Source organism: Desmodus rotundus, chromosome 2 (genome assembly GCF_022682495.2).
Source record: "Desmodus rotundus isolate HL8 chromosome 2, HLdesRot8A.1, whole genome shotgun sequence".
NCBI lineage: Eukaryota > Metazoa > Chordata > Mammalia > Chiroptera > Phyllostomidae > Desmodus > Desmodus rotundus.
Genome location: NC_071388.1, coordinates 77,547,886 through 77,568,408, shown reverse-complemented (window position 1 = coordinate 77,568,408; position 20,523 = coordinate 77,547,886). Strand labels below are relative to the sequence as shown.

Below are 20,523 nucleotides of genomic sequence, written 5' to 3'. Positions count from 1 at the left end.
AGACAGGATGCTCAGAAAGGTGGCAGCTGGAGGACCAGGCAGGCAAGGTGGCAGCAGCCGGCAGATCAGATGGTCCCACATTTTCATGCAGATAAACCAGGAGGAACAACTGGGGAGCGAGAGAGACCACACAACCCAGGGTTCCAACACGGGGAAATAAAGCCTCAAAACCTCTGACTGTAAAAACCTGTGGGGGTTGCGGTGGTAGGACAGACTCCTGGCCTCCCAGAAGAGTTCATGGGAGAGTACCACAGGGTCGTAGAATGTATACAAACCCACCTAACCGGCAATCAGCACCAGAAGGGCCCAATTTGCTTGTGGGTAGCAGGGGAAGTAACAGGAAACTGACCAAGAGCCAAACAAGTGGCACTGTTCCCTCTATGACCACTCCCTACTTACATCACCACCACATAGCAAAGAGGGTTGCCCTGCCCTGGCAAATGCCTACAGCCTTGCCCCTTATAACATAAAACGAATGCCAAGACAAAGAAATATGGCCCAAATGAAAAAACAGAACAAAGCTCCAGAAAAAAATACAAGTAAGTGATGAAAAAACAGCCAACCTATCAGATGCAGAATTCAAAACACTGGTAATCAGGATGCTCACAAAAGTGGTAGAGTATGGTCACAAAATGGAGGAAAAAGTGAAGGCTATGCAAAGTGAAATAAAAATATATAGGGAACTAACAGTGAAGGGAAGGAAATCGGGACTCAAATCAACGATTTGGAGCAGAAGGAAGAAATAAACATTCAACCAAAACAGAATGAAGAAACAAGAATTCAAAAAATGAAGAGAGGCTTAGGAACCTCTGGGACAACTTTAAACATTCCAACATCCAGTCATAGGGGTACCAGAAAGAGAAGAGGAAGAGCAAGAAATTGAAAACGTATTTGAACAAATAATGGAGGACTTCCCCAACCTGGCAAAGGAAACAGACTTCCAGGAAGTTCAGGAAGCTCAGCGAGTCCCAAAGAAATTGCACCCAAGGAAGCACACAACAAGGCACATCATAATTAAGTCGCCCACAGTTAAAGAGAGAATCTTAAAAGCAGCAAGAGAAAAGGAGACAGTTACCTACAGAGGAGTTCCCATAAGACTATCAGCTGATTTCTCAAAAGAAACTTTGCAGGCAAGAAGGGACTGGAAAGAAGTATTCCAAGTCATGAAAGGCAAGAACCTACATCCAAGATGACTCTATCCAGCAAAGCTTTCATTGAGCATGGAAGGGCAGATAAAGTGCCTCCCAGATAAGGTCAAGTTAAAGGAGTTCATCATCACCCAGCCCTTATTCTATGAAACATTAAAGGGACTTATATGAGAAAAGGAAGATGAAAAATATGAACAGTAAAATGACAACAAAGTCACAACTATCAACAACTGAATCTAAAACAAAAAGTAAAACAAACTAAGCAAACAACTAGAACAGGAACAGAATCACAGAAACGGAGATCACCTGAAGGGTCATCAGTAGGGACGGGGAGGAGGGAGAATGGGGGAAAAGGTACAGGGAATAAGAAGCATAAATGGTAGGTACAAAATAGACAGGGGAAGGTTAAGAATAGTATAGGAAATGGAGCAGCCAAAGAACTTATATGTACGACCCATGGACATGAACTAAAGTGGGGGTGGGTGGAGGGAATGCTGGTCGGGGGGTTCAAGGTGGGAGGGGAATAAAGGGGGGGAAAAATGTGACAACTCTAATAGCATAATCAATAAAATATATTTTAAGAAAAACACAAGCTCTGACTCCTCAAGATCAGTTTCTGTAATACTCTATATTGTAGGGCAAACTGAGAAACTCCAGTTCAATAGACAAGCAATCAACCCTGAATGGGAAGGGGGCAGTGTAATATAGACAAAGGAGAAACACAAACAAGGCTGAAAAGTTAGGCTGGGGCCCACTATAATGCTTGGACTTCATTCTGCGAACACTGGGGCTCCGCTAAAGATTTCTAAGCAAAGCAGAAATCACTGCAGTCTTCACTTAATAAATTTCTCTTAACTTGATACAGAACTTACAGCCTTTAGGAAAAGCAGTTTTACCACTTGGCTATGTGATCTTGGACAAATTACTCTTTGGCTTCAACTCAATTAAGAGGATAGTTCCGCATTGAACAATTCTGGGGAGTCAACGAAATCGTGTCTAACACAAGAGGGCACCCGATAAACTCTAAGTAGCGAAAAATACAGCCCTACATTTTCTGTTTCTTTGACTAGGCAATGCGATCCAGCAACACCAAAATGAAAGAGTCCGCAAGCTTAAGCTGCAACTACACCCCTATCTGCAGGACCTTTACCACCAACGTTTCCAGGGTGCTGCTCCCACCTCCTCTCACTTCTCTGGGTCCGCCAGACCATGAAAACTTAACAGACCTCCAGTAATAAAGTCCCCGGCCAGTCCTCACAGAGACCGCCCCACCTTCCCCGCCCTTCCTTCAGAGGTCGCTGGCCGACGATATCACATCCAGTCTCTTTCCAAAGGCCTCCTCACTCTCCGGGACCGCTCTAGGCCGCCGCCTCGCCCGCCGGCGCCGCCTCTCGGTGGTTACTGGGCGGTACCGTGACGTCCTTGGCGTGGCTGCAGGAGGCCGCGGCGGGGAAAATGGCGGACGGGAAGGCGGGAGAGGAGAGGCCTGAGAAGCCGCAGCGAACTGGAGCCGCCGGAGGTGAACACAACCCCAGCGTCGCGGGCTGAGTGGGATGCTCTGGGCCTTTCTTTGAGCTCCCCGGGGTGGGGCAAGAACGGGCGGATCTGGCGCTCACCCGGCCAGGTGCTGGGCCCAGATGAACCCCGGGCACGCCCGGTGCGGCCCGCTGGGATCCGGCCCCACTTCGCCTCCCTGACCGGCTTAGTCGGCCACTGTTCATCACCTTTTGACCCCAGCGGAGGCCCTGCTTCCGAGGAGAAGGGAGATGGGCGCGAGAAAGGGGATCCGAACTCAGGGTGGGACCCGGAGCGGCGGCGCAGGAGCCGCTGCCGCCACACTGGAGACGCACATCCCCACAAACACGCACACACATAGTGGGAGTCAGCGAGCGGTGGCCGCAGGCCAAGTTTCCGACAGAGCCGGCCTCTCAGTTCCACCCGCGGGTCAGTTTGCTGCTTTTCGCTGGGGAGACGGACGACCCTGGCCTTTTACCTTTATTTTCAAGCCGAATACTGACCCCGCAACGGGGTGGGTTGAGGCCGTGGGGGGAAAGAGGAATGAAACCTTTGTCTGCCGGCTGGTTTAAGCTGCGGGGTGTGGAGTTAGGGTTTTGTTTCCTTTCATTGAAGTGTCCACCTTTTCTGAGTTAGGCTGTTGCCGGCTCTGCGTGCCACACATTTAGGTGGCCAGATAAGCTAGTGTGACTGTTCCTGTATTCAGGCTATCTTCGTTTTGTCCCCTCCACCCCTGTAAATGTGGGTGTTGTGCATTATTAAGGAAATCTCTCCAGCCACCCTTTGTCGTCACAAGACGACTAAACACGTGCTAGCTGATAACAATATCTTTAGAACGTTTTAAGTATTACTGTCTAACTCCCTCAGGTTCTTATCCCTGGAAGTATTTAATGTGAGCAAATACAAAACAGTAATAGCATTTGAAGGCAACTATGAGGAACTATTAATATTATGTTTAATGTGAACTGTCTTGGAAACAAAAATTCAGAAAAGTGTAATGTTCAGTTACTTTGGACCCAGAAGTTCTTTTTAAAAAAATATGTAAAGTGCTTAGTTGAGCCAAACTCCCCTCCCTCCGCACTTGCCCCGTTTTTTGCTACCTCACTAGGAACTTTTTTCCTTCAAATGTTGCCTTGGAAATTATCGAGTAAAATTACATTCAACATTAGTTGTTTGAGGAAAAACAAAAATCGGTAGCCTAAAGAATCTTATCTGGCTTTTAAACTGTCTTGACTGAGAGTATAGGAGGTGCATTTAAGGTGCTGTCAAAATGTACTTTTAAGTATTAGCATAATTCCACTATAATTTATCCACCACCCTTTCAGTTAGGGACAATTAACTCTCGTATGAATAGTCTCCTTGTAGGTGACTTAGAGTAAGTGCCAGTAAATTGATAATTTTTTGGCCAGTAGGCACTATTTTGATACACTATGAAGTTTGCCCTAAGGGCTTATTTAGAAAATATTGTGATTTTTAATTTCTATTGAATAGTAAGTTGAAAGCACAAGTATTTTTTATAAGATAACTTACAAACTTATGTCACTAAGAGAAGCTGCTTAATTCAAACCACCTCTTATCTTAAAGAGGAGAGATAATGCCAAGGGTGAGGCCTTAGGTAGATTTTTTTTTTTTTTTTTTGGTCCCTTTGGCTACATTTTTGTGTAGCTTCTTGAAATAAATAGAAATTTTAGAAAAGAACTATTCGTATCATAATCATGGCCATGTCAGGATATTTTAGCTTATTTAAGTTAATCTACTTTAAGTGGACGTTTATTATTCCAGACACTAGGAGTGTCTTGAACATGTTCTCGTTGAAGCTGCACATCAGTCCTGTTAGGTAGCTGTGTGCCCTTTTTTTCAGATGAAGAAGCTACCAGTGTGTAAATGGGTCATGAAGGGTACTCCTAAACTTTCTTATTAGGTAATATTTTTCAAAGTAAGATACCTTGGTGCTCCAAGGCTCTCCCCTCCTCAGCTGTTCACTGGTGGGGAGGGGGGGAAGTGCTTGTACAATGTGTAATTTGATTTCATATTAATTAATCTATATATATTGTTCAGAATGAATTTAAACTAGATAAAAATGCCTTTTATTAAAACATTCCTTGATAAAGAATATAGTTATTTGATATAACTATTCATGTGTTGTTATAAATTGATTTGTGACTTATTTTTTTAAAAACTGACCACATACTTACTCATCCTTTAAAATATAAGTCAACAAAAATTTTCAAAAATCTATGGTCATCCAAAATTTTGTTTTCCACAGTCCCAAAATACAAAACATTTCATTAAATATATTTAAAATATTAGTTTTGTGTGAAATGTGCATGAGGAACATATCACTCAAGAAAATTACTCCAGGCTTTATTAACATTTCAGTTCAGGTTATAATGGGGTGTTTGTAACTAGGTACTTTGTGTAACTAATAGTACCTTACTGAAGAATATTAGAATTGATTAGTCAAATGTATTATCCTGTGATGTGACTAATTGCTAACTAACTAGATTGTGTAGAACAATTTACAGAACTTAATTTCTAAAAAGCAAAATCTCACAAAGAACTAGATTATTTTATAATTTACAGTGTTTAGCTGAAGGGTCTTTATTTCTTGTGAACTCTAGAAAGGTCTTTACTTTTTGTGAACTCTGTGTTTATAATTTTAAATTGCTCTGTATTTTATGCTAGTTAATTCATGGGAGCCTCTTCTACTGCCACACAATCTCAGTTCCTGCTGTATACTCTAACAAACAGTGGAAGAGACTGTTGGGTCAGTAGGTGACAACTGCAGAGGTATCTTCCTTATAAATGATGCTTTTTGAGGTTGCTGCTCCCATCAATCTGCTCAGTAAAAATAGCTCATCTTGGTAAGTTGTTTCGACTTCACCAGGACCTGAAGAAGAAGCAGAAAAACCTGTGAAAACTAAGACTGTTTCTTCCAGTAATGGAGGGGAAAGTTCCAGTCGCAGCGCTGAGAAGCGATCAGCTGAAGAAGAAGCTGCAGACCTCCCAACAAAGCCTACAAAGGTCTCCAAGTTTGGATTTGCCATAGGTAGTCAGACGACAAAGAAAGCCTCAGCCATATCCATCAAACTTGGATCAAGTGTGAGTTGTTATTTTATATGTGGTATTTGTAATAGGTCTTAAGAATTTGTTTCAGAAATCTACTTTTATGGTTTCGGTAAATTAAGTATAAAAAGGTACATTAACTTATAAGTATAAAAAGGTACATTAACTTACCTGTACATATTTAAGGAGTCATTAGCTTTGTGTTTAAGAAAAATCTAGATAAATTATATCTCAATAAAGTTAGTTTTTTAAAAGATTTAGAATACAAGAATGAACGACTGTTACAGGGATTATATGATTTATAAAGTAATAGCTTAGAATTTTTCTAAGTTGAGCGAAACTTCTAAAAAAACAGTTTCAGAAAGATTTTCAGTATATTTTTCGTATCTTCCAATTTTAGTAATATTAAAAATAATATCTCTAGAAATCAGTTCTTTTATCTTAAAAGGTTACTATTAATAAAGTATTCCTTGATAAGAAAAGCTTCCTAATTACCTTACACATGACATTCATATCCTGTGACAGTAGTTCCTTACAAATAACTTTTTATCTCTTGTTTTAGTATGTATTGTAAACCATGAATTAGTACTTATGAACTACGGATTATCTGGAAAGTATTTGAAACATTAGATTGAAGCACACTAGAAATTAGAAATTGGACTATTTCTGATTATTTTATGTAAATCTCTAAGGAAAAAAAGTTACTTATAGTGATTGCTATTGGCTTTAGAAAATAGTTACATTCTTGTATAAGGAGAAAAATCCTAAAACTGCCTTTCATTATTCATGTTTGTTCTACAAAAATTAATGTTCAGGTGGTAGATGCATATACCTTTTTTCTGCATTAGATATTCATTCAAAGATCTTTAAAATATACGGATCAAGTTTCTGCTATAAGTTTCAGCCATACTTCTTGTTTTAAAAGAGCTACCATTCCTCAGAACCCTGTTCCCACTTTTTGCTGTTTTGCCTTTTTCTTTTTCTTCCTTTTTTAAAAAATTCAGTATAAATAAAAGACATTCAGCTGTAACTTCATTACTTATGACAAGTCTCCCTACCTGAACTCTTTTTGTTTAATCTGGGTTTTTTTTAAGTTGCATAGACTTACCTGCATAAATAAATAAATATAAATATATATATTTATTTATTTATTTATTTATTTATTTATTTATTTATTTATTGTGATTAAACATGCATTCTCACGTACACTTCTCATACAGATGTTACCCTTGGTAGTAAATTTTACTATGGTTCAACACACCCCCTAAACTAGATACCAGATTCCTACTTTTTCTAAATCATTCACATGATTTAGTAATTGTTAATCATATTAGATGGGAGGGTTATGTTTGAAAAAAGCCTACTCAGTAAAACTTACTTTTTGGAAAACAAAAAGCTGTTTTTATAAAATAATAATGTAAACATAATTTTCTTGGGGAGAGTTGAAGTATAGGATATAAAAAATAATTGGAATTGTTGCTTTCGATTACATGATATAGTCGATTCAGCCAACAAATACTTACTGTCTTAGGTTTTATCTACAACAAATACATGACTTCTTTAAAAGAAGATTATGGGGTGTTTCTAGAGGCACTATGCATAATATCCAAATTAACATTTTTTTATTCCTTCAGAAACATTGTTTATAAAAGGTATTTATATTCTAGAAGAAGGAATGGTTAATGTTGTTTCACAGAGATTTCACTAATGAGATGTTTGAGTTAGCCTTAAGTGCACACAGAAGACAAAAGGACATCTCAGATAAAGGGAATTCCATGCAAAGGCAGTTTTTAAATATGAAACCACATGGTACAATTAGGAAATTGTTTGTACTTACAAGGTGTTTGGAAGGCAAATATAGGATAGAAAGCCCCCAAAATGAGACCTTAGGACCAAATCATAAAGGGCTTGTATTTTTGTAAATATAGTTTGTTTTTATTCTTTAGGTTCTAGCAGAGCCATAGACTATTATATGGAGTCTTGACCCTTAAATGGATTTGCATTTTAGAAATTTCAATGTACCGGGGGACCCCCAAAACACCAGAATAATCTTGTGGAGGGCAGGCCCCTTGTGTAGTATAGGCTTTCCCCGCCAAGTGAGTGTTCTAGGAACCCATCTGTATCAGTGTACCAACTGGTGTTGCTATGAGAGGCTGCATTCAGTTTCAGTGACTTTTTTTGAAGATTCTTTCAACACGTTTGCCCATTTCATAATTGGTGATTTATGACCACAGACCACACCAAGCTGTGTGTTCAGCAGTTTTTCACCAAAAATGGCATGACCCTCTGTGCCTCACCCTCCCTATTTACCTGATGTCACTCCAGCGACTTTTGTTTCCCTGGATGAAGAGAGTCTTCTAAGGGAAACATTTTGCCGATGTGGAAGGGCTAAAACAAAAAACAGCAGAAACACTAAAAGTCATCAAAGTCAATGATTTAAAAAACAGTAGTGGAAAAATGCCTCGATGGGTGTATTGCATCAAATGGAGAGTACTTTGACAGTGACTGAAGTTTGACATGTGAGAACAAATACACAATTTTTCATAAATAAATTCTGGGGTTTTTAGGGCCCCCTCTGGTTATAGCTCACTCAGTACAGAGGTTTGGAGGGAGAAAACAGGTGGTAAATCTAATCGGCAGGATCTTACAATATAACATGCAAGTTGAGGAAAAGATTTTCTGGCTTTGGTACTTATAAGCACTGAATCTGAAATACCCACGGGAGCTCTAAGTGGAGGTGTCCATTCTCCAAAGGACATCCTATTTGAGAGTAGACATAAGCTTTGGTGTAGTTTAAACTATATAAAACTTTGAGAATGAATGAAGTTGACCATGCAGGTAAAGAGAAGGAAAGGTCACTAAGGACAGAATTATGGGTATCTGTCATTTGAGGGGAACAAGAGGGATGGAGAGAGAAAAAATATCAGAGAATTAGGAAAGTAACCAATAAAACAGTGTCAAAGGTAGGGGAAAGGAACTGGTTTTCGAAAAGGAACTGGTCGTTAGAGTCAAATGCAGCACACTACTTATTGGTGACTACAGAATCAGGGTCACCTCATTCTGAGTGAGGAATCCTAGAGAATGGTAAGGGAGGAAGCCAGATTACAGTGAGTTGAAGACTGAATGGGTGGTGAAAGGATTGGAAATAATGAGGACAATTACTTCAAAAACAGGTTCAGATAGGAGAGGTGGTGTGAATGAAGCATGTTTATAGGCCACAGTGCAGAAAGCTAGCTAGCAGAAAGATGAATCTTGGTGTCTTTTATGTTTCCTAGGCACACTACTTAATTTTAGTATGGGTAAGAATTACTAAGAATTTTCTCTTACCTGTACCAGGTGCCCCTTAGCTAAATGTTACTAAATTATAGGTCCTAACTAGGAAATCTTACAGGAGGAAAAAAAATGGACAATAAAGTAAAACCTACCCATTGATAACTCAACATTTTCAAAAAGAAAGACTGCGTTTGTCTAAAGTTTGTTCTGAGTTACTATTTCTGTGAAAACATAAAGTTGAATCTTTGAAGATAAAGTACTTATATCATTGAACAAGCCTGTATAAATGTTGTGTCTTAACTCTTTAATGTGTTTTTTCCTCAGAAACCTAAAGAAACTGTTCCAACTCTTGCTCCAAAAACCCTTTCAGTAGCAGCAGCTTTTAATGAAGATGAAGATGTAAGTTGACACCTAGTTTTGATTATTTTACTTTCACCAGTTCTTTAAGGAAGAATTTAGAGGCAAATTATAGGTTGTATTAATGGTACTAGTGAATTTCCTTTTCAACTCTGAATAGTATGTGTGTGTGTGCGCATGCGTGTGCGCACACATCTACAGAACCTGGATATTTCTATTTATTAATTTGATTGTAGGATTTTAAAAAAATATTGTCGATTCTGGGGCAAGGAACTTAAGAATCAAATCAATAAATGCTTATTATGAATATCAATATATATGTGTACTAGGAAATATATAATATCCAAAAGAAAAATTGAATATTACTGTCTTTAATAATTTTTATATTTGAAGTCTTCAGTGATGAGACATTATGCATGCATTCAACTTACAAAACGCTGCTATGGTGGTTTCTTTATCCCAGTGAGGAATAATAGTTAATAGTGCAGATGATTCTCCTCGAAGTTCTACTCAATAAACTTGTATTCCAGAGTAAGCATAAGATGCTTATCTGCTTGCTGTCTTAGGCAATCCTAGTGCCCTCATGGCCCTCAGTGTTAACGTGCTTATGAATGACTATGGCATTTTAAGCATAATGTTTACTTTTTTTCCTTAAGCTCCAACTTTAGAAGCTAACCCTCATTTAAGATGTGGCCCCATTGTATAACAATTAAGTATTACTGGGTACATGAGTAATTGCTCCCAAAAGTAAGATGGATAAGAATTATACATTCAGAGGAGCACAAACACTGTGGGGTAGGGGTGATTGGGAAGAATATGTAAGAGAAGAAATACTAGTTGGGTACTGAGACATGTAGGGTTTTGACAAACCAAGGAATACTTCTGTAAGACATCAGTTTTCAAATCACAAGTGGTGAATACTAAACAGCTACATTTGTCTGGACTAGAAATTTTTGTAGAGGAGTTTTAGGCAAGGATAAATGTGAAGTGATTGGAGTCCATATCAACAGGTAAAGAAAGAATAACTGGTGATCACTGTATTCTCCTTTGGCCATTTACTTATTCTGTACATTTTAGTGCTTTCTATATGCTAGACACAGTGAGGTTACAGAGGTAAATCAGATATGTTCCTCTAGGAACTCAGTCTTCGGGAGCAGAGACTTACAATTAAAATAGTACAAAATAAAAATCAGAAGTACCTAGAGATGAAGTGATGTGGAAATCCAGGGAAAGAAGAGAGTCTGGGTAACTAGATGCAGCAGCATGGAAAGACTACCAGACTGGCAGTCGGGGAGACCTGGATTCCTTACTTGTTTGTCCAATTCTTAACTAGTAGAAAGCCTGTGAATAAATTACTTCACCTTTTCGGAGCCTTAGTTATAACTGAAATGAAGGCTCAATTTAGAGCATAGATTTTTAAACTATTTTTCAGAGTCCTAGGGTTCTCTGGAAATGTCTCAGGAGCTACTGTGGTAGAAGGTGATGCCTAACAATCAGGGCTCTGGTCTCCTGCCCGTGTTTTACTTATAGCGATTCTTCTTATCTGTTTGATAATTAGGAACCAAGTAAGATTTTGTTGAGGAAAAAACATTTCATTTCACTGCTTCTCCCCAGAAAAGTTTTAAAAGCATTAACTTAAATAATATTTACTGTTTTCTGCCATCTGGAACATTCTAAGAGTTTAGGTAGCATTTTGGTATCTACAGATTGTATGAGGGAAGGACAATATAGGAAGAAGGGAATACGTGTAAAATAGAGGCCAGAAATTGTAAGTACTACATAATAGTAGTGGCTTACTTTGAAAGTCTAACAATTAGGATATATTTTCACTTACCTTTTTTTTTTTATCTTCCATATATCCCCTTGAATCGTGTAGCGCAGTTATTTCTATTTTGCAAATGGAGAAATTAAGAAGTTAAGTAAACTATGCATAAGGAGGTGCTGATGCACATAAATGTTGAACTATATAGGTCTTCTGGTTTTTAGTCCTCTGTTCTTCACATTATCCCTTACTGCTTTCCCTAAATACTTTTTTTTAAAGCTTCTATTTATTGATTTTAGAGAGAGAGAAACATTGATTTGTTGTTCCACTTATTTGTGTATTCATTGGTTGATTCCTGTATGTGCCCTGATTGGGGATCACACCTGTGACCTTGGCCTATCAAGCTGATGCTCCAACCAACTGAGCTACCCTGCCAGGGCCCTAAATATTTAAATTTTATTTATTTTTGTCCTCACCCAAGGATTTTTTTTAATTGATTTTGAGAGAGAGAAACATTGATCAGTTGTCTCCTATCTGTACATGCCTCGACTGGGAGTCAAAAACACAACTGGGACAATGCTCCGACCAACCATGCCATCTGGCCAGGGCCTAAATACTTCCTTAAAGAAATTTTGGACAGGTTCAGGCAACATTCTTTCTGCTATAGGATAGTAATGATAAGAAAGGATAAACTTGTCTCTTAGATGAAAGAATCTGTACCTAAAATCTTTATCAGGTCCTGTCAGGGTAGCTCAGTTGGAGTGTTGTCCAGATATGCCGATGTTGAAGGTTTGATTCCTGGTTAGGGCACATACAGTAAGTAGCCTATGCGTAAAGGAAAAGCATCGGAAAAACAAACCATGTTTCTCTCTCTCACTCTCACTTCTTCACTTCCTCTCTTCTCTCTAAGCTCAATAAATAAAATCTTTATCTGGTTCTTTTTCTGTAGAACATGGTTAAGTAACCTTGGAAATAACAAGGTCCGGCACAAATAATGCCCCTTTTTAATTACAAAATCTTTTATTACAAAATCATAAGTAATTCTGTAACATAACAATATCACACTCAAGCACACCATATGACATTTTAGGTGAAATGTTCAAATTGCTGTCCATGTCATGCAAGATATTTACATACCCTACGAACCACACTGAAGCGGGCATTATATCTGAGCCTAAAATATATTGAAGAAAGAGGGCATTCATTTAATTCATTTTTAAATTAAAAAAAATTTTTTTCATTGTGTCTCTAGTCTCCTTTGATTTAGATAGTCCCTGAGTCGTTCTGTCTACTTCATGGCACTTTGTAGAATGTCCCTCAGTTTGGATTTGTCTGGTATTTTCTCATGATTAGGTTTACATTTCTTTTAGCCAGACCACTACAGAAGTGATGCCAAGTTCTCAACACATCAATGATATCAGGGAGCACATGTTGTCAGTGTCCTATTACAGGCAGTGTTAACTTCGATTATTTGGTTAAAGTGACGTCTGCTAGATTTCTCTACTGCCAAATTACTATTTTGCTTTTTTTAATTAAAATTTATCTTACTGGAGATATGGGTTGAGGATATGTGAAAATATATAATTTCTTAAACATTTTTTTAAGGTTCATCACATTTTATTTATTTTATTTTTATTTATTGGTTTGAGAGAGTGAAAGAGAAAGAAACAGTGTTGTTACACTTAATCCTGCATTCATTGGTTGGTTCTTGCATGTACCCTGACCAGGGATCAAACCCCAAACCTTGCTGTGTCAAGTTGACACTTTAACCAACTGAGCCACTAGGCCAGCATGATTTACTCTTGAGTGTTACCATCCATTGGTGCTTCTTGCTGGAGTCAGTGATTATGTTTGTCAAATGATAATATTTCTAACTTTTTCATCCTTTCTCTGTTTGTCTCTTACTGTAAAGAAGAGCTTTCCCTTATTTATATAAGTATGGGTTCACGGATTCTTACTTTATTCAATAGGCTATAATGGTCAAATTGTCCAGATTTGACCAGTAGAAACCCCTTTAAGCTGGATCTTAAGGACACATTTTTTTAAAAAAAGAATGTTTAGCTCAGCAGCAACATTTATACATAAAAACATGGACAAATTAGCCTTGTTTATCTCACACATAAAGTGGGAATGGTGATAATCATATGTACCGTATAGGATTGTTAGGGTTTTAAAATATTGTGCATATTTTTTTAAGGTTTTTTTATCTATTTATTTTAGAGAGAGAGGAAGGGAGGGAGAAGGGGAGCGAGAGAAACATTGATTGGTTGCCTTTTGCACGCCCCCAATTGGGCCGCACCCCAGGCATGTGCCCTGGCCAGGAGGAACTGGGGACCTGTTGGCCTGCTGGGTGATGATGCCCAAACCACTGAGCCACACCCAGTCAGGACAAGACTGTGTGTATTAAAGCATTTAACACAGTGTGTAGCATATAATAAATGGTTTTAATGCTAGAATATCTAGTTCTTACCAAAAATTTTAATGCAAAACCAGCACACTGGAAGATGTGCATTTCTTTTAATAATGTAGTTAATTTTCTCCTTTTACCAAAATTTACAGTACTGAAAGTGGTAAATGACTTAGATATAAAATTTAGCATATTAGTAATTAAGTGAATTTAATAAATCTGTATGCAATCATTCATCTCTTTCTTTCTTCCCCCCCCCTCTATAGAGTGAACCAGAGGAAATGCCTCCAGAAGCAAAGATGAGGATGAAGAATATTGGAAGGTATATTTTTTCATGAATATTGTAGAAAATGATGGTGAATTAAGAGCAAGAATGAATTACACATAATCTTTTAGCGTCCAGGCTTTTCTTACATATTTAGGCAAAAGAAATAACAATTTAAGGCTATTTATTTTCAGATACATGAAATCTATATATTCTTTTTCAAATAATAAATAGCTATGAGAAATGTTCCTGATTTAAAATTTCAGTTAAAATTTTTTTCTGGTATAAAAATAAATGGCTTTCATTTCATATTCTCACCACTTAATCTTGATCATAAATGCCCTTTTTTTCCTTGGTAACTTAGATGTCAAATACCAAAATAGTATTTTAATTTTCTTTCATTGTTTCTTTTGTCATGGAAATAACATTACTTTCAAGTTAACTGTGATGTTCAGTTTCCTGTCTTTGTATGCATAAATGGATAATTTACAGGCTAGTAAGAAAGCTTAGCTTTAAAGCAGCCCATATTATATCCCCATTTCTACCTAATGTATAAACTTCCAAAGAACTAATCGCGAAGTCCATAAACAGGCATCAGTCTTCAGATTTTCGGTCTATGATTCAAATGGGAACAGTCCAAGTACCTTCCTTTCATACTAGGACCTAACTAAGAAATGTGTCTGACATTGTAACCCCATGTAAACACCCAGTATACAAAGTTCATAAGATGACCTGAACCTTTCTATGTGTGGTACATTTTCCTGTTTTTCTTGTGTTTACTTTTTTATAAATGCTGATGGCAAGCCAGTAAATTGATTTCATGGCCTTATTAATGGGTTGCAAGCAACAGTTTTAAAAACTATAATGGTTGCCACCTTTAGCTGTATATCAGAATTACCTTAAAAGTTTGTTAAAACTACAGATTTAGCCCTGACCAGTTTGGCTTATTTGGTTGGTTGTCAACCCACAAAGCGAGAGGTCACAGTTTTGATTCCTGATCAGGGCACATGCCTAGGTTGCGGGTTTGGTACTTGGTTGAACGCATTCTCTTCCTCTTTCTCCCTCCTTCCCCTGGCTAAACAGACAGACAAAACAAAACTATAGATTTACCTGGTCCTCAGGCCTACTGAATCTGAAACTTTAGGACTGGGTTTATGGAAAGGATATGTTTAAAAACCTCTGTAGGGCCTTCTGATATTCAGCCTATTTTTATAGTGAGTGCTAAACAAATGTGTTTTTGAGTGAATTAAAAACATGGCCCAAACGGCTTTGTATAACATTTTAAATAAATTTCTTTTCTTTTAACACAGGGATACACCAACATCAGCAGGACCAAACTCCTTTAATAAAGGAAAGCATGGGTTTTCTGATAACCAGAAGCTATGGGAGCGAAATATAAAATCTCATCTTGGAAATGTCCATGACCAAGACAATTAAATGATATGTTTTGAAATTGGGGTGTGGGGTGGGTGTAAAGTTAAAAGGAACAGTTTCCTTTTTAAAGAATGGTATAAGACTATCTTTGGAGCCGCCTTTTTTTTTTTTTTAAGATTGAATGGTACACTAATAAATGAGAGTTTGAAATTAGACGTAATTTATGTTTTATATACAGATTTCAAGACATTTGCTAATTTTGTAGTTTCATGTGATTACTTTCCAAAGGTTACAGATAATTTTAAAAAATCAGAAATGGTACCTTTCTAAGAATTGCATATTTTTTTAGACAACTATTAGCACATTAAGAAGGAAGCAAAGAGTTATTGTCTGTTTAAACTGCAAGTAATTACTCTCTAACTTAACTCCCTTATTAACCTAAACTTTCTGGCTCCCAGGAACAGCCTTATAGAGAGGGAGTATCATATTGGGAGGAAAATATTACTGGACTATTGACTGAAAATAAATTAGTAAAATTAAAATATTGCTTTTTTTCTAATGGGCATTTGTTTTGTTTCAAGTCATATACTAGATATTGCATTGCTATCAGTGGATACAGAAGCTTAGCTCTTTAATTTTTTTTTTTTTAATTTTATGTAAGCTGTTGAGTATTCGATATAGCCCACTTCACCTTAATGGGTCTTGTCTGCCTTCATTAGTCTTCAAAGAACAACCGTTTGCTACCAAAGGAAATCAGTATTTTTGAATGTGCTTCTCTTGGTTTTTGTTATTAGCTTAGTTCCTTTAAGCATTCCCACCAGACTTAAGGCAAGTCATAGGAAGCTGTTTCTTTTAAAATATGAACCACCACCAAAAATTTTAAATGTACATAATACTTACATATTTGGCTGTTTTTATTTTTTAAAAGGTAACAAATAGCATAAAAGCAACATGTATGAAGATGGAAAATGAGAAAGATGCACTTTCTGTAACTTCGTCAAAACATTTAAGTTACTAACTTGTGAAATCCAATTTGATTTGTACTTACTATAGGAATTCTTATTTAATACAATACAATGATTTGTTTTAGGTGTGTACATATTAACCAATGGCTTCTCAAAAGCACATTTTAGCTATTGAAAAGAGAAGGAAAGAAAATGCATCTTTAAACATTTTATGGACTCTTTGACCACATATACTTTGTTAGAGCTATGTGTTGTAGGGGTTTTTTTTGTATTTTTGTATTGTATATGAATTATTTTTTAATGTGATGATTAAACACATCTTTAAAGGCATAGTCATAGATAAAAGAAAAATGCAGTATAATGATTTTCTTGAAATTTCTACAATGTTGAATTTGTAGGCAGCTTCAGACTGTCTTAGTGGTGGTAACTACTCACTCAGCTCTTTTAAAAGGTAGTAACTCCAGAGAAGCAGCCTGTATATATTCCTAACACTTTGTTCACTTTCATTCGATAGAGTAAGCCCCAAGTAAAACAATGGAAATGTATATAGAACTATTAGTTCTTACTTACTTGATTTAATGGTATCAAGATACATGAATTTAACTTGCTTTAATGTAGGCAAACTCTTTATTTTTTTTCCATTTTATTGTTTATGTTAAAATAACATCCCTCTCTGCATATTTGTTTCTTGACACAAACGAAATATTAACCTATGGTCAAGATGGGAGAGAGAAACGACTGAGATGAATGTCTTTACTATAATACCAATAAATTTGTCAAACTCAATAGTGTTCTTATTTTCTATTCCACTTCATTGTTCTGGGGGTTTTTTGTTTGTTTAACAAAGATGAGACAAATGTTACAATTACTGCTCTTGCCAAGCTACTGAGAGATTCTAAGTTATTATTTATTAGACTCTAATTTAGCATTTAGTTCTGTAGCATCCTTTTTCTCCCTGCCAAAATGTTGTCTGCCTTGTGCTGTAGAAAATCCTGCCAAGGCATATCTAGGTGTTAGAAGATAGATAGGTCTTACAGGTGTCTACCATCCATTAGCTCTCTCTATTTTTTTAATGTTTATAATGCTGTTGCCCAATAGATCAGGTCTTAGTAAATGAGAAGATGGAGCTACATTTTAGAGGTAAGATTCATATCTAGTTTGACTAATGACAGATGAAGGCTGTGAGTTTTAAGTGTTTTTTTTTTCTTAACTCTAATGATCAAAGTTAGCTTGACATACTGTGGAAAGATTGTTAACATGACTTGTGGTCAAGTGCAAATACTTCTTAAATTTTTAAAAATTCATTTTGAAGAAAGTTCAGGTGTAAAAAACATGTTGCAAAAATACTGTAAAGTATTTCCATGTTCTCCAAATGTTAACATCTTACAGGACAATTGTCCAAATCAGAGAATTAACATTATTACAATACTTTTATCTATTATATTATCTTACACTGTTCTACAGACCTTACTCAGATTTCACCATTTGCTCCACTAATGTCTCCCTAGTCAAAGATCCACTTCATTATCACACATTGTGTGTCTCCTCTCTTTAGCTGATTTAATTTGGGACACTTCTTCAGTGTTTGTCTTTTACGACCTTAGACTTTTTGAAAAATATAGGCCAATTATTGGTAAAAGATTTTTTATTGGGGTTTACAATTAAGTATCTTGTGGGAAAATTCTTGGGACTATGTATCGTATTTCTCATCTCAATTTTGCCCACTGATTGGCAGGTATTTGTGCCAGTACGCCCCCTCCCCCGCCGGGTTCTTTCTTGAAACAATTGTTAGTGTACTATTTTCCCAATGGTGATTTTTCTATTTTATTTCTTCCACTTTTAGTAGTTGAAATTCTACTGTGAAGTTTTCTGCCCTGGCCAGGTACCTCAGTTGTTTAGAGTCGTATCCATACACCAGGGTTGTGGGTTTGATTCCCTGGTCCAGGTGTGTACAGGAGGCAGCCGATTGGTGTTCCTCCCTCCCTCTATCTGTTTTTCTGTTTTTCCCCCTTCCTCTCTGAAATCAATGAACATTTTTGGGTGAGGATTTTTTTTTTTTAAAGCTTTCTTCCCTGTCCTTTGTTCAATTATTTTTTTGATAGTGGGCCCAACTAATTCTTATGTTATTTTATAGGTTATAACCCATTTTCTACCATTATTTAATTTGTTACTCAAAACGCCCCATATTTACCCATGTAAACTCCTTCCAGTTGACCATTATGTCTTTATTAATTTTGAAGAGATGGAGGGAGAGAGAAACATCAGTTTGTTGTTCCATTTATTATACATTCATTCATTGCTTCTTGTGTGTGCCCTGACCAAGGATCAAACCCACAACCTTGGTGTATAAGGATGCTGCAACCGAGCTACCTGGCCAGGACCAACCAACACTCATGTCTTCTTAACATGTCCCCCATCCATTTAAAAAATACTTAATTTCTGGCACCAGAAGATATTTTAGATTCATTGTGTATCTTCTCCAACCCTGGAAGCTGTGATTTTCTTTAAGTATCCATGGTTCCTTTTACCAGAGAAAGGTTTTCAGAAAGCAAAATTGGCACCAGGTGTTTACTCACTGGTACTGAGGTAGTATTGCTTCTAGCCTGCTTAACAACTAGAAAATGTATGTGTATGTGTGTATATGTACATGCATACTATATGAGGCCTGTCCAGAAGGTATCCAGCCATGTAATAAAAATGGAGACATTTACTGAAGATACAAGAAACATTGTACATAGGACAATGATGCCTCAGTCCCCTTCAAAGTAGGCACCTTGGGACCTCACACAGTTCTCCCAATCACCAGCAGCTGCCCTGTTACATGTTCTTGAACCTCATCGATGGTCTGAAATATCTTCACATTCAAAGGTGATTTTAGTTTTGGGAAAAGCCAGAAGTCACAGGCGCCAAATCCAGTTTGTGGGGTTGCTGAGTCACCTGGGTGGTTTGATGTTTTGCCAAAAAACTCTGCACTAGATGTGATGCATGAACAGGTGTGTTGTGATGAAGCTGCCAGTCACCAGTTATCCACAGCTGCAGCCTTCTGAATCATCCTAATAGTTTCCGCAGGGGAATGTTCAAACAATGCAAAATTTAGTGCATATTCATTCCTCTAGTTGCTCAGTCATTTTGAATGCGATGGCCACACAGTACACATGCTCCATCAACAGCATCTACCACCCCCATTGACTAATAAGTGAAGTCGTCATTGTTCACACATGGGCATTCCAATCCACTCTCCTAGGCTGCCAGGTTAATGGATGTTGCACAAATCATTCTCATTATATTAACAATGGGCTCTTTCTGTACAGACCTGCGTATGTATGTATCCATGAGTTCATACTGATGTGTCATATACCAGACCAACACCACAGTTCATTCTAGTTTTCCTCCTTTCCATGTGTATTTGAATGATCAGCAGTAAGAAATCTGACTTTGTTCATGATATGTTCACTTATTTGCTTAATTTCTGGGATACACAAAGTAGTTTTCAGAACTACTAATGCACATATTTTCCTATGATGATCTAACCAGTGTAGTATTTCTATATAGTTCCTTTTAATCATTTTAGAAAAGATTTTATTTATTTACTTTTAGAGACGGGAAGGGAGGGAGAAAGAGGGAGAGAAACATCAGTGTGTGAGAAATGTATCAATTGCCTCTTACACACCTCCAACTGGGGACGTGGCCTACAACTCAGGCATGTCCCTTGACTGGGAATCCAACCAATGACCTTTCGGTTTGCAGGCCAACACTCAATCCTCTGAGCCCCACCAGCCAGGGCTCATTTTAGTCTTTAAATTCATAATCAAAATACTGTTTTACAGAGTTATGTAGGTTATTTTTTTCTCTGCTGCTCCTTATGGTTATGATACTTGTTTGTAATGCAGTTAGCTAATTTGTATTTCATAATGAATGCCTGCCCATTTCTTGTTAATTTTTTTTTTTGCCTGTAAGACATTAGCATAGATCTGGTCAGGTGGCTGGGTTGGAGCATTGTCCTGAGCATCAAAAGTTTGCGAGTTTGATCCCTGGTCAGGGCACCTATGGGAGGCAACCAGTGTTTCTCTCTCACATTGATGTTTCTCTCCCTCTGCCTTTTTCCCTCCCTCCTTCTCTTCCCCTTCCCCTCTCTCTGAAATCCATAAAAATATCTTCAGGTGAAGATTTTTTTTTTAATTTAAAACATTAGCATAGTTCTAGAGCTACACAAAAGTATGCCCCCTATCTTTGCTATCTCATCCTCTTTCTCCTGTCCTTTTTATCCTGCTTCCTTACAGATTATCTCTCTGTGAGTTACTTATCCCTTCTACTTTTTAAATAAATGAATAGATGGGTGTTTTTATTATTACCCTTTTACATGAAGTGTAGCATATTATATAGTTACTCAT

The 20,523-nt window shown here is 37.3% G+C and overlaps 2 protein-coding genes across 2 annotated transcripts in view; one reads left to right on the top strand and one right to left on the bottom strand.

The window, feature by feature from the left end:
* The first annotated feature begins 2,519 nt into the window (after nt 1-2,519).
* Nucleotides 2,520-16,918, top strand: PCNP (PEST proteolytic signal containing nuclear protein). Its single transcript, XM_024558174.3, has 5 exons — nt 2,520-2,667; nt 5,551-5,765; nt 9,327-9,401; nt 13,795-13,850; nt 15,104-16,918. The coding sequence occupies exons 1-5, from the start codon at nt 2,604-2,606 to the stop codon at nt 15,228-15,230; spliced, it is 537 nt and encodes a 178-aa protein (XP_024413942.1). The 5' UTR covers nt 2,520-2,603; the 3' UTR covers nt 15,231-16,918.
* ZBTB11 (zinc finger and BTB domain containing 11) overlaps nt 11,024-20,523 on the bottom strand; it is a 50,217-nt gene continuing 40,717 nt past the window's right edge. Inside the window, exon 11 of the mRNA XM_053918293.1 lies at nt 11,024-11,246. Within this exon, the coding sequence (XP_053774268.1) occupies nt 11,173-11,246 (74 nt within the window). The 3' untranslated portion in view covers nt 11,024-11,172. The remainder of the gene's footprint in view (nt 11,247-20,523) is intronic.

Bases quoted from the DNA above. Each gene is read 5' to 3' on its own strand.
- PCNP (XM_024558174.3), top strand. From the start codon at position 2,604: ATGGCGGACGGGAAGGCGGGAGAGGAGAGGCCTGAGAAGCCGCAGCGA. The intron at 2,668-5,550 runs GTGAACACAACC...CGACTTCACCAG, and splicing joins GCGAACTGGAGCCGCCGGAG to GACCTGAAGAAGAAGCAGAA. The intron at 5,766-9,326 runs GTGAGTTGTTAT...TTTTTTCCTCAG, and splicing joins CCATCAAACTTGGATCAAGT to AAACCTAAAGAAACTGTTCC.